Source organism: Balaenoptera borealis (genome assembly GCF_965194805.1).
Source record: "Balaenoptera borealis genome assembly, chromosome: 2".
In the NCBI taxonomy this organism is placed as follows: Eukaryota; Metazoa; Chordata; class Mammalia; order Artiodactyla; family Balaenopteridae; genus Balaenoptera; species Balaenoptera borealis.
Genome location: NC_138867.1, coordinates 78,669,533 through 78,684,459, shown reverse-complemented (window position 1 = coordinate 78,684,459; position 14,927 = coordinate 78,669,533). Strand labels below are relative to the sequence as shown.

General features: G+C 32.4%; 1 protein-coding gene across 9 annotated transcripts in view; it reads left to right on the top strand.

Moving 5' to 3' along the window:
• The window catches only part of SKIC3 (SKI3 subunit of superkiller complex), a 162,110-nt gene that overhangs the window by 139,115 nt on the left and 8,068 nt on the right, over positions 1-14,927 (top strand). For all 9 annotated transcript variants that reach the window (XM_082375059.1, XM_082375060.1, XM_082375062.1 and 6 more), the window contains 6 exons: positions 864-917; positions 1,154-1,265; positions 4,324-4,452; positions 7,761-7,876; positions 9,699-9,857; positions 13,415-13,567. In XM_082375059.1, the coding sequence (XP_082231185.1) occupies positions 864-917; positions 1,154-1,265; positions 4,324-4,452; positions 7,761-7,876; positions 9,699-9,857; positions 13,415-13,567 (723 nt within the window). The remainder of the gene's footprint in view (positions 1-863; positions 918-1,153; positions 1,266-4,323; positions 4,453-7,760; positions 7,877-9,698; positions 9,858-13,414; positions 13,568-14,927) is intronic.

Here is a 14,927-nt window from a genome sequence, read left to right as displayed (position 1 = left end):
TTCTAAATTCTGGCAAAAAGATAAAATAACTTATGATGTGGTATATAATATAATTTTAAAGTATCAATATTAACATTATCACTCTGGAAAATAATTAACTACTAGAGCAAGGGAGTTATGTTATTTAGTGAAGTTTTTCATTAGTCATTCAACAAGTAGTACACAGAGTTTCTTCCATGTACTGTTGTACTGCTCTGGGTGTTATGGAAGATACAAAGAAGGAGGTGGACTTTTTTGAACATGTATAGATTGTTACGTTATTCTTATAATTCACTTTCTTTTCCAGGTAAAATGTCTAATTGAATTTTTAAAAATTAAGGATTTCAGATCGACTTTATGAAAACTATCGTGCTGCGTATATTTTCCTTACTTTTAGTACTGAGTTGAATATTAAGGTGGTGGTGGTGAGGTTCATGATGCTCTGAACTTTAGTTACTTATTTTACTGGGGACTGTGGACATTTTAAAAATACTAAATTTTCATGGAGTAAAAACTATGTTAGTTTATCTTAAAATAAGTTTTGTGGTCTCTCTTTTTTTTTCTTTCAGTCTTCGTTTCACAATCTTGTATATTGTTAGAAAATTGTATATTTGTTTGTTACTACTATAAAGTCATGTAACTTTTGGACCTTTAATGAATATTTTAAAAGAGCAGAGTTGAACTGATCATAGTAGAAAAGATTTTCTTTTATAAAAATATTAAACTGCTTTTTTAAAGTTGGTGCTTAAGGAGTTTAAAAGTTACAAATGTGATAAAGCTGAACCTTTCAAATGACTTAATGTAAAGATTTTATCAGTCTTAATTTTTACTTTTTTGTGAAAGTTTATGCATTTATATAAGTAATAATTTGTTTACTATTATAGGGAGGTGCGGTAGCAGGAAATGTGGCTCATATTCTGGACTCAAATCATGGAAAGGTTAGTTTGCCCCAATTCAAAGGAAATGTTAAATAATATTATTATTATTTACCACTGGAAATGTTAAATAATATTATTTACTGTTAAATAATTTTGTTAAATAATATTATTGATGAATAATTTTTCTTCTTAGGCTTAGGGATCACATCATATCCAATATAGTACTACTTTTAGTCACTTTGAAAGTCAGGGAGCTATAAAGAGAATTGGTTAACACCCTTCCTTTCTCTTTGTAGAAGGCATTACTATACACTGCAGTAAATCAGTTGGCTATGGGAAGCAGTTCAGCAGATGGTGAGAAAAATACTGCACTAAAGGCCATTCAGAAGGCAGCTCTCCTTTCTCCAGGTGAATATAATGTGATCCATTTCCTTATTTAGGATTCCGTCCATCTTGCATATGTGTTAAAGAAGCAAAGTTTGTATTTTTATGAAATAAGAAGGGAATTTTAAAATATTTTAAGATCTTGCATATTATCTGATTACTGCATTCAGCTACTGATGTTTAAGAGATAATCAGTTATTGAAGCAGGCTCAAAGGAATATCTGTTTAAAGATACTTCATTAACCATTATTGAAACTCTGAATTATATATTTTCAAAAAGTGGTTTTATTTCTGTTTTCCCTCAGTCTGGTTTAATGAGGTTTATTTATAGCTACTAAATTATTTAATAAACATGTTTAGTTATTTTTATGTGTAGTTAACTTCTTGAAGAGTGGAAATATGTCTTCTACGGTAACTGTTAGAACTGCCAAGGTGCTGGCCTCACCTGAACTAATTTCTTAGTTCTAACCAGAGTCGTATATATATGCCATTGGTCACAAAAGGCACTGGGGAACTGCATATAACCTGCATCAGCATGCTTCCGTTACCACTGCTGGAGAAGTGCTGTAGAGGATTGGAATGTCTAACAAAGTAGGGTCATGGGATATATTTTTACATAATATTATTTTTAACATGAAATATAGCTTTAAACAGTATATTCCCCCAGAGCACTTCAAACATTTGCTGGATCAGAATGCTATTGCTTTTGGCCAGGGACTGTGGGGAAACATACAAAGAACAGGTTCAGTACTATCTTCACAATAAATGATAAGGATCCTAACTAAACTTCAGAGATTATTTTATAAAACAAGTAAACCAATGTCCTGTTGTTTATTCTTTCTTTCATTTTTGAAATAGAACAAAAAGAAATCCTAAACATTTGGTTTTATCTATGTTCTATGTTAGGTAAGTTTCTGATTTTTAAAGGTGTTCCCAAACAAGTATTAGATATCAAGAATTCTTACTCTGGATCTAGAATGATAGATGTTAACCTTTGATTGTGTACGTGGCATACACTTTAGAAAGGTGAGATTGCCCAGCTAAGATCTTCTTTAATCATTTTCTCTGATTTTCCCATATTATCTGGAGAAATTCATAAACAAGGAAGCAGAGTCATATAGGAAGCTTAAAACAGGGACTGACTGATGAAGCTGAGTGCTTATTTGAGACTTGTTTGGAGTCCAGTGAAAGTGAATGTAATTGTAGTTATGTGTAGTAGGTGTACATCTAACCTTTGTAGATCTTTAGTTAGACAAAGTACAGTTTTGATAGATGGTACTCCAAGGAATCTTTTCAGAAATTTAAATATTATCCCAGGAATTTAGAATTGAATGGAAAGAAATCCAATGTGTGTTAGATTAGTGCTTCTGTGATATTAAAAGGTATTTTTAGCAAACCATATTAAAAATTTTTTTAGGTTTCTAGTATATATGTATGTATAAATTATATATATGTGTATATACATATATATGTATAAATTATATATATATGTGTATATACCTATATATGTATAATATTTATATTATCACTTTGTTTCATAGGGAATTTGAGTTGCTGGTTATCTGTAGAAGGGTTCATGAAGACAGCAATTCTTTTGAATTGTGACAAAAGAAATTGCTGCCAGCTAATGTCCATCCCCCTCCCAAAATCTAACCTATAGAATACCCTAAGATCCTTAAATGAGTTGTTCACTTAATCTTAGAAACACAAAAATTGAGTCCACTTCAACTGCATTCAGTTGCATTCAGTTATAGGATTTTAGACCTGAGGGCACCTGAGCCATCATCTAATTTAGATGCCTTATTTTGTAGAAGTATGTGTTCCAAAGGAAGAGTGGCTGCACAGTTAATTAGTGGCATTGTTAGACCTAAAATCCAGATCTAAGATTCAGTCATCTGCCTTTCATTATATAGTATTCAGATCTCACCATAAGTTCTAGGAAGTGGTCCCCATTTTCTTATTCTGGATTTGATTATGTCTTATGATATTTAAAATAAGGTAGGCATTATCTGGGCAGAAATTATTTTATAATATCAAGGTATGTATTTAATTTTTTACAAACATTTTGGGTCTACATAAGATTTCTAATGATTCTTGTACAATTAGCGGTAATACTGGCTGTCTATAAATGAAATACATGTATTTCAGCCATTTGATAGGAGATATATATTGGATGGGGCAGTTAGGTAAGAAAAAAATTAAAAACTAGAGCTAAGAAGTATGTTTAAATGACTGTATTATTAACTGGAACCCCTTGTAGGATTTAAAAATTATCCATTTGTGTTTTCAAGGGTAATAGGACTGAAAATATTAACCATGTAAATATTAACCTGCAAAATATGATTTGTGAAACAAAAGACTAAACAAATTAAAAAGCCTAAGTTCCAAATCCCAATCCAGCTTTCTGTTTTCACAATTAACTTTCTTGAAAAGAGGAGTCTATACTCATAATCTCTTTTATTACCTTCTCAACCCACTGCTATTGGGCTTTCCCTCTTCCCATGAAGCTACTATCAAGGCGTGAAGGAAGGAAGGAAAGATCAAATGGATGAAGGGATACATCAGTGTAATCATAATTGCTTCCTTGGAATGAGAAAGTGACTTTTATGCTTGGCTGTTAAAACATAGGTAAAATGGCATTGTCTTGAGCTTTTCCTTTGTCTCAGACTTTTCTTAAGAGCTGAGAATTGTGTTATCTTGCTTTTCCTATGACTGAGCCTTTAATATAGGGACAGTGATGAACACAAGTGTCTCTGTGAGACTTGCCCTTGGTATTCAGTGAAAGTGAATATAATTGACCTTTCCACAACAGCGTAGTACTCTAGGCAACTCACGTAACCAGCCATGGAAGAAGAGTTAAATAGGATATTTCTTATCCTCTGATGTGTTTGGAAAAAATGGCAAATCTTAAAGGATGAATATAGTAATGTGCCTTATGAACTAGTTTTTCTTTAAGAAAATGGAATTTTTCTGGAGATAATATTTCATTTGTTGGTATTTGTAAACTCTTACTTTCATTTTTGGTAGTTTTTCAGCAACATGTTGATATTGACAGCCTCCTAACTGTATTTCCTGTGTTTAGGTGATCCTGCTGTCTGGGCTGGGCTAATGGCAGCTTGTCATGCTGATGATAAACTAGCCCTAGTGAAGAACACTCAGCCAAAGAGGATGGATTTACACTTGGCACTGTTATCTGCTGTTTCTGCTTCAAGTAAGTTTAAAAAAGCATTTCATACATGATATATTCCAGATAAAGTATTCAGAAGGATATTGCCAAAAGGTAGTAGGCAGAATTAGCCCTACATGAAAGGCTATTATATTCTCATCTAACAAAGCTTAAAAACAAGTCTTAACGAGTTTACCTGCATACAGAACAAAGCTCAAGAACATTACAGGAATACAGAAATATTCAGCAAGGTAAAATTCACAATGTCTGGTATCCAGTTAAAACTTAATAGGCATGCAAATAAGCAGGAAAATACCACCCATAATGAGGAGAAAAATCAATCCATAGAAACAGATCCACAAACGACACATGACAGAAATCTCTTTAACATGTAATTAACTGTTTAATGCACATATGACAATAGCACAGAGGCCAGGAGGGGAAAATGGGAGTATTTTGTTGTAAAGTTTTTATACTGTAAGTGAAGTGGTATAATATTACAGTCATCCGTAAGGATTTGTGGGGGATTTGTTTCATGACCCTCCTCAGATACCAAAATCCACCAATGCACAGCTCCTTTATATAAAATGATGTAGTAATAGTTGACTCTGCATATCCATGGGTTCCACATCCATAGATACAGAGGATCACCTGTACTTAAAGGTAGACTGTGACAGGTTAAAGATGAATACTCTAAACCTTAAAGTAGACACTAAAAAAATAGAGTTTAATTAATAAGCCACCAAAGTAGAAAAAATGGAATTATATAATACAAAAAGGAGGAAAAGGGAACATAGATAGAATAAAGAGAAAACAACACAATAGAGGTAAACCCAACCATATCAATAATCAAGTTAAGTATAGTGGTCTAAATACCCCAGTTAAAAGGCACAGATTGACAGATTGGAAAAAAAAGCAAGAGCTAACTATATACTGCTTAAAAGAAACATAAAACAAATATAAATCTACATTTGAAGACCAAAATAACCTCACAGTACTATATATAAAATAGAAGAACAGCAAGGACCTGCTTTATAGCCCAGGGAACTATATTCAATATCTTGTAATAACTTATAATGGAAAAGAATCTGAAAAAGAATATATATGTATATATTTATATATATATGTATAACTGAATCACTTTGCTGTACACCTGAAGCATTGTAAATCAGCTATACATCAATTTTAAAAAGATGCAAATAAAAAGACAAAAATGACCTAAAAAGTAAAAGAATGGAAAAAGATATACCATGCCAACACTAATCAAATGAAAGCTGGAGTGGCCACGTTAATTTCCTACAAATTAAGATTTCAGAGCAAATAATGTTTCCAGTGATAAGGAGGGTCATTTCACATTGGAGTCAGTTCATCAAGAGGGCAATTTAGGCACCCAGTAGCACAGCTTCAAAACACAAAATCTGTGTTGTATTTCCCAATAAAATAGGTAGAAAAAATGAAAAATTATGGAAAAATACATGAAACAAACTTATAGAACTGAAAGGAGAGATAGATAAATTCATAATTATAGAGATTCAACACTCTTCTTTTGATAATTGATAGAACAATTGGACAGAAAATTAGTGAGGATATAATTAAAAACTTGAAAAACACTATCAACTAACTTGACCTAGTTAGAACTTACAGTTCTCCTAACAACAACAGAATGCATATTTCTGTCAAGTGTACACAGACTATTTACCCATATATATCAAATTGTGAGCCATAAAACAGGTCTAAGTAAATTTAAAAGGATTCAAATCATACAAAGTATGTTACCTTAATACAATGGAATTAATTTAAAAATCAATAACCAAAAAATCTGGAAAATTCTCAAATATTTGAAACCTTAATAACATACTTCTGAATAATCCAGGTCAAAGAATAAGGCAGAAGGGAAATTAGAAAATATTTTGAACTGCATGAAAATGAAAAAACAACATATAAAATTCTATAATACTCCTAAAACACCTGCTTATATGAAAATATTAGCATTACATGTCCACATTAGAAAATAAGAAGGGCCTCAAATCGATGATCTCAGCTTCTGCCTTGAGAAATTAGAAAAAGGAAGGGGAAATTAAATCCAAAGTAAGCAGAAGAAAAGAAAATAGAGTAGAGATCAATGAAATAGAAAACAGAAAATCAACAAAAGCAAAATCTAGTTCTTTGAGAAGATCAATGAAATTGATAAACCTAGCCAGGCATCAGATAAGAAACAGAGAGTACCATTGTCAGGATTGAAAGAGGGTACAACACTGTAGCTATTAAAAGGCTCATAAGAGAATCTCATGAGCAACTTTATGCCATTAAATTTGGCGATGTAGATAAAATGGATAAATTCCTTAAAAGATACAGAGCTCACTTAAGAAATAAACTGAATAGCTTTATATCTATTAAAGACACGGAATTTATAGTTAAAAATCTTCTTATAAAGAAAACTCCAGGACCAGATGGAGTCTACCAAACATTTAAGTAAGAAATAATACCAGTTCTATACAAACTCTTCCAGAAAATTGAAAAGGTGGTAACACTTCCTGACTTCTTCTATGAGATCAGCATTATGCAGATACCAAAACCAGACAAAGACATTACAAGAAAACTACAGAACTACAGATGTAGAAATTTATAACAAAACTTTAGCAATTCAAATCCAGTAACACAAAAAACATAATAATACTTAATGATCAAGTGAGGTTTATTGTAGAAATGCAAGGTTGCTTTAATATTTGAAAATGAATGTAATTTACCATGTTAACTGCTATGAAAGATGCCAAAGAGTTTATATTTTGTGATTTCATTTATATGAAATTTTAGGTAATGCAAACTGATCTATTGTGAGTGAAAATGATTAGTGATTGGGGACAGAGGAAAGGAGGAGAGATGGGTTGGAGACAGAAGTGATTACAAAGTAGTAGGAGGAAACTTTTCATGATGATGGATATGTTTATTATCTTGATAGTAGTGATGGTTCACAGATGTATTCTTATGTCAAAAGTCATCAGATTTACAGCTTGAATATGTGCATATGTGCAGTTTATCATATGTCAATTATATTGCAATAAATCTTTACTTTTTTTCAATGAAGTATTTTCAGTTTTACTGAAGATATTGATTTTTTTTAATGTAAGTCACAAGTATGTAAAGTCTTAAGTTATTCAGCTGTAAATATTCCTGCTATGAAACTTTGCAGAAACCTGTCTCATGTTGAGATAGTCTATGGTATTCCAGTGGTATGTGTAAAAGTTATATATGCATGGTAATTTAATTGTAATACTTCTTAACAACTGATTACTTCTCTGAGAACACATTATAAATTGCAGAAAAAAGTAACATTGACTTTTTTTTTAATAAAGACAAAGAATTCTTTGAAAATTACAACCAATCTCTTGAAAAGTGGTCTCTCTCCCAAGCTGTCACTGGTCTAATAGACACAAGAAGAATAGCTGAAGCTGAAGCCCTCTGCACAAAGGTATTGTTATGGAATTGAGATTCATGGATTCTTATCCTTCTTGGAAAGTAACTTCAAAAATAGAATGCACGTTATTTAAAGAGCATTTGGTGGTGGTGGTGGTGGTGATGATGATGATAATACCCAATATTAACTGAGTACTTACTGTAAGCTAGTTAATACATTTAGTACTTTGTATTTGACCTTCACAACAATCCTATGACATAGGTATTTATTATTATCCCCATTTTTACAACTGAGAAAACTAAGGCTTAAAGAGGGTAAGTAATTTGCACAGGAGTTCACAGGTAGAAATTGATGGAGTTGCTGTTTGAGCTCACATTTGTCTGACTCTTAAGACTCAAGGTTTTAATCTTTTTTTTTTTTGGTACCATTATGGAAGCAGTATTTTCCTTTGATTTCTAGTTACACTCTTCAGAATGCTATGTTTTCCAGTATCCCTACATTTTTCTGAAGTTCTGAACAATGTAGAATGACTGTGGGGATTGTTAAGTGGGTGACGGGAATTATTGAGTAGTCAGTTTTTACCTACCTGGGTTGTAGGCTGTGTGAATAAATTCTTACACCTTGCCTAACCCATAGTAGGGTCTCAGTAAATATTTATTGAATGAACAAATCAGTTTCGTAAACCTACTCAAAAATAATTTAATGAATAAGGGGAGTTTTAAACATCATTTTTCCTGAAAACATCTGTTTTCATAAATGCTTACCAGGGAGAAGGTGTTGTCTTTCTAGAAATGTTTTTTGAAAGATCAATATAAATTTTACAGAGAGAGAAGAATGGATCTTTGAAGATCCCTTTGGTCCTTGAATTCTCTGAAAATCAGAATAATACATTTTCTCTTTTATTTAAGAAATTCCGTCTAGGTTCAGGACAGTTTAGTACAATACAGTGAATGTTTAGTAAGCATAAATTGACAGTTGCTTCGTGCTCTCTCTGACAGAATAAGGGATACTTTTATGAACCTTTCCTTGTCATTTTAATGTCCCAGTCTCTTACTTAGAAGAAAGCAATCTCATTTCAGAAATAAGGACATTTAGGACTATGACCTAATAATAGAAAATAAAGAATTATGTCATTGAGAGACAAGCAATAAAGAAAGAAATGTTTAAAACAATAGTGGAAGGACTTGTTTAGAGAATCTCCTTAACTTCTTCTTGTATGTGTATATTGTATGTATATATGTATATACATATATAATATATACACACACATATACACATATGCAACATACACATATTTTATATATATATACAAACACACATATAATACATTTATATGTGTGTGTATGTGTTTTAAGGCATAAATAAATGGCCTGGGTAAATGGGTCATTTCTCTTACTCCCAGTGTGTAAGAAGTCTGTGCCTGGAGGAAGGACAATGAGTATCTTTGTTAAGAGGTTGAGAAAGGAAAAAATTTATAGCTCTTTCCCTCTTAAAAAGTTAAGTTTCTTCCAATAAGGATTAGTTTTAGCCTTCACTGTTAATTTTATATTTTCTTAGTTCAGCTGTTTATATGTAGTACCTAAATTTTTCAAGATATCACCTAAGAATAAACCAAGTCAAAGGGACATACTAAATCTAAGATTAACAACTTGTAAACTACAGTAATAGCATTATTGATTTTAGAGCTTATTTAAGTGTAAAGTTTGGTATTCCCAAGATGTTCAGTGTTCTGTTGACTTTTGCTGTTGTTTATTTTTTAATAAGAAAAGGTTAAAGTCAGGGGTTTTTTTTCAATATGGAGAATAGATTATTTGCCTTTTACATTTAACATTTAAGAACCTGTTTGATGTATTTCTGTTTGGGGTTTGATTTTTAGAATTTAAAAGGTAACCCTGATCAGCCAGCTGTTATCTTACTTTTGAGACAAGTTCAATGTAAACCACTCCTAGAGTCAAAAAAACCTCTCCCAGATGCTGTACTTGAAGAGCTGCAAAAAACAGTCATGTCCAACTCAACCTCTGTTCCAGCTTGGCAGGTAAATTCTCTCTTTTCTTATGTGAGTCCTGAATTAAAATGCTCTGTGATATTAAATGAGGTCAGGGGTATGCTCCATTTTTGTCTTGCCTTTAGATTCACTGTATATCTCTCATTTTCAGGGTTTAAAGGGTAGCGTGGTTAGAGAAACTAAAGAAGTTGAATATTCATTTAGGATCTGCCGCTGCACGGCTTCGAAGCTTTTAACATTGTTGATTGTAAATTTTCTCCATTTAAAATAGTGTTGAAAATACTGTCTTTTACATGAGATTGGTGTAAGAGAGCTAAGTGTTACAAACATTTTATAATAAAGTTACCATAATGGTGTTTAACTCTGTCTTTAGAGGGGATGTGTGTAGTTTTTCCTTAGCTACTTTACAGGTAACCTATATCCAAGATTTTAATGGGTTTTTAGTGCCTTTAGAAATAGTTCTTTTCAGGACTGATGCCTGAATCAATAGACTGTCTGCCCTTTTAGCTGGCTCTGCTTACCACAAGGACAAATACATAATGATCACTGTGTACTTTATTCTTATTGATAGCAAAATACAGAAAGCATATAATTACTTTACTCAATTTGTTATAGTTCTTTCTGTACCACAAGATAGTATCAAGGGACTTTTTAATATAGGTTTTACAGAAGCTTATTTTACTACAGTTTGTTCTTCATTTTGATCTTTTGTTATGTCAACAGTTTTGATGTCCTGCTTAAAAAGATTATCTAATGGTGTAAAATAGTTGGATTATGCAAGTTAAGCCACTTTGTTTACTCTAATCTTTGAAGAAATATGGTGCTTTTTTCCCTCTCAGAGTAAATTTGCCATATGAGAGTTAAGATACTTTAATTCTAAGGTCAACTGGATATTGATGATCTCATGTTCTTTATCAAGGGGAAAAACACCTTGTCAAACTAAAAGGGAAAAATTAAAGGATAAATTATACAGTAAGTAAAGTCTTAGAGATAGTATATGTGTTTTCTTTTATACTGTGATATAATTCACAAAGAATAGAGTGTAAAAATCTTGTACTCATTACATATGTATATACCTTTTTAACCACGACCTGTATCAAGATACAGAACATTTTCTGCAGCCTGGCTGCCTTCCCCATGCTCTCCCTTTGTGATCGCCCCCTACATCCAAAAGAAAAGGGGAAACACTATTCTGACTTCTATCACTTCTATCTAATTTTGCCTGTTTTTGAACTTGATATAAATGGAGTATCACTTTGTATCTGGTTTCACTCAACATCATGTCAGTGAAATTCATTTAGTTGTTTCATTTAGTTGAAATTCATGTAGCCATAGTTTTTTTTCATTTATTTTTATGAATATACTGTAAAATATCCCTTTTACTGTTTGGATTACAGTTGACCCTTGAACATAATGGGTTTGAACTGCACGACTGCACGGGTCAACTTATAAATGGATAGTTTTCAGTAGTCCATGGTTGGTTCAATCCTTGGAACCATGGATACGGAGGTTGACTATAAGTTACATCCGTGTTGTTCAAGGGTCAACTGTGTTTCCAGGTTTTGGCTATTATGATTAATGGTGCTGTGTCCATTCTGGGATATGCCTTTTGTTGGGTGATAGAGTTTGTGTATATTGACTTTAGTAGATCCTGTCAAATGGTTTTTTTAAATGGTTGTCCAGTTTATGTTCCCACCAGCAAATTATGAGCATTCCAATTGCTGATATTGCTAGATGGTGGTTATTGTTTTCCCTTTCCAAAGGATATGTAGGTAATAGTGTCTTGTGGTGGTTTTAACTTGAACTTACCTGATGACAAATGCTGTTGAGCCACTTTTCATATGCTTATCGGATCTTTGGATTTCCTCTTTTTAAAGTACCTTTTCTTTACTGTAGTTTTTCATATGCTGTTTTCTTACTGAATTGTTGGAATCATATTTTCTGGATACAGGCACATTTTTGTATATCTGTATTGCAAATATTTTCTCACATCTGCACCTTGGCTTAACATTTTCTTAATATTATTTTTTGATGAGTAGTTCTTAATGAAGTCTAATTTATCATTTTTAATGGCTAATGCATTATTGAGGTGTTCTACTCAAGAACTCTTACTCCAAGTTCATGAAGATATTTTTCTGTTTTCCTTTAGAAACTGTTGTTTTACCTTTCACATGTAGGTCTATGATCCATCCTGGATTAATTTTTGTGAGTGTTGCAGGGTCAAGGTTCATTTTTTTCCATATGGATGTGTAATTGTCCCAGTACCATCCTTTGAAAAGACCATTATGTCCCCACTAGATTGTAGTGATGCTTTTGTCATAAATCAGGTGCCTGGGTCTTTTAGGGCTCCCTATTCTTTTCCTTCTTTTTCATTGATCTATTTGTTTATTCTTGCTTATAGCTTTATAATTAGTTTTGATATGTGAAGGTAATATTAAGACCTCCAACTTTCTTGTTTTCCTTCAAGTGTGTCTCAATCACTTTAGATGTTTTGCATTTACATGTAAATTGTCAATTACCCTTACTCTCCCCGCCAAACAAAAGTCCTACAGAGATCTTAATTGGAATTACATGAATCTATAGTTTAATTTGGGGAGAATTGACAAAGTATTACTATTGAGTTTCTCTATCCATAAATGTGTTATATTCCTCCTTGTTTAAGCTCTGAATTTCTCTCAGCAGTGTTTTAAAAGTTTTGCAATAGAGGTCTTTTACATTTTTGTGTTAAATTTATTTCCGGGTAGTCGATTTTTTTTGTTGTTCCATTGCAAGTGGTATTTTTTTCTGTATGTTGGTGTCAAACATTTAGAAATACTGTTGATTTTTATATACTGACCTTCCAGAAACCTTGCTAATAAATTCACTTATTCTTTTGAAATGGTTTTGGGTTTTCTGTATACACAATTATATCCTTTGCAAATAATGAGTTTTACTTTTTCTTTCTAATATTTTTATGTTAAATTTTTTTCTTGCCTTATTGCACTATTTATAGAGCCTCGATTACAGTGTTAAGCAGAGTGGTGATAAGGGAACATTCTTGTCTTATTCTCTACCTCAGATAGAAAACATTTGTAATTTCATAATTATAATTTTTGCTTTAGGTTTTTGTAGGTATTTATCAGATTCTAAAATGGCTGTCCAATTTTTGTTTCAGATTAAGGAAATCCTCTTCTCTTCTGAGTTTGTCAAGAGAGATTTGTTTTTTATCATGAATGAGTGGATTTGGGGTGGGGGCCATCTATGAGAATGCTTCTTTTTCTTTATTCTGTTAATACGGTAGATTGCATTGATTTTCATATGTTAGATGTTACATCTGTAATGTATAAAAAATCATATTGCATTTTGATTTTGTTCCTGACTTGCCATCTTGGGAGACTTTTTAAGGCTTCAGACTGGATGTGGCTGTTCCTAATAGAATGGGCAAGATGGCTACCCCTTTTTTGACCTGTGATTTTTGTTTTGGAGGCACAAAATTTATCAATAATTAAATTAAAAATTTAGCTTCATCAAAGTTTATTGAATTTGTTGGAAGTAGACTGTGTACGAAACTAAAATCTTTTGGGTTCTTTTCTCTTCCTGTTCCTCAGTGGCTGGCACACATATATCAGTCCCAAGGAATGATGGGTGCTGCAGAGATGTGTTATAGGAAGAGTCTACAAGTAGCATCCCAACAGGGCAGCTGGAGTGGGAAACTCTCAAGCCTGTTGAGACTAGCACTGCTTGCATTAGAAGTCTGCATGGTAAGATCATGTTATAATTATGATGTGAAAAATTGATTCTTTTATTTTTCTTTAAGATAAAAGCTTTTTACATAGTGATATTCCATTGAGTTCCTATAGTTTCATCACCTTCTAGTGTGGTCTCCTCATAGACTTTGTATTTGGGCTTTTTGATGGACATAAGAGTAACATAACATAAACCTGTAGACTCTAGCAGGACACTGTCAGTGTTTAGGGGGAAAAAACAAAGATTGCAATTTTAAAAGTTGAATTATGGCAGAATATACATTTTTGTTTCTTGGTGATTTAGGTTAGAATTAACCCAGCTACTCATCAGTGACAAAGATACCAATAATTAACATTTTAGTCATTTCTTAGTTCAATTTGACATTCTGTAAGAGGGATTTCTAGTAATTTTTGACTTGATATGTTTTCTGATACCAAGGTAGGTATATTAATCTAGAAGTCTTATATACTAGTATGGAAAACTTTTCAAGATAAATATTTAAGTGGATACATGGAGGAGCAAACTCCAGAACAGTGTGTATGATATGCTATTTGAGTGTATATATGTGTGGTATGTATTTTTAAGAATATTTATCTCTACATCGTGTGTGTGTGTGTGTGTGTGTGTACACATGTGTGCACGCTAATAGGCACATGGAAAAATACAAAAAGATACAAAGGAAATTTAATGGCAGTTATTTTGGAGGATAGTACTAGGGGTCTGTAAGGGATAGTGGAGGAGAATTTTTCATTTTATATCCTTTGATAGTGTTTGAATTTTTTATCATATGCATGTTATTTCTGTAATTAAAAGATAAAATGTCATTTTTTGTTTTGGAAGAAATTTCCTAGACAGGCCTGAATTAACTCATGCTTTTGCCATAGTAGTCCATTGCCAACGTTATTTACTTGCTTTAACTAGACATTTTGCCAAAGAAATATAAGAATTAGGAAATTTATTCCTCTTTGGTGCTATTACTGTGGAGCACGTTTCAGAGCTCCTTAGCTTGGGGCTATGTTTTGTTCATCTTTGCGTCTTTGCTTTACCACTCTGCCTTATATATAGGAGCTCCTCCACCAATGGTTTTTGAATGACTGGACTAATAGTAATGGTAGTCAAATTTGACGTGATTTGGCTGGAAAGAAATGGTGGTTAATGGTAATTCTAGATCACCAAACATTTTGTTTTGTTTGTCCCATATTTATATTTAACAAAAGTCTTTGTGACATTGGCAGTCGGTGGACTATGGAAGCCACATGTAGCACCTATAAATGCTCTTGAATATGTGAACTGGAGAAGTCAATACCCTTTTAGTCTAACTTATTATTTGTTAGTTAATAAACATTATTAGTGATGTGGTTTTTTTGTTTGTTT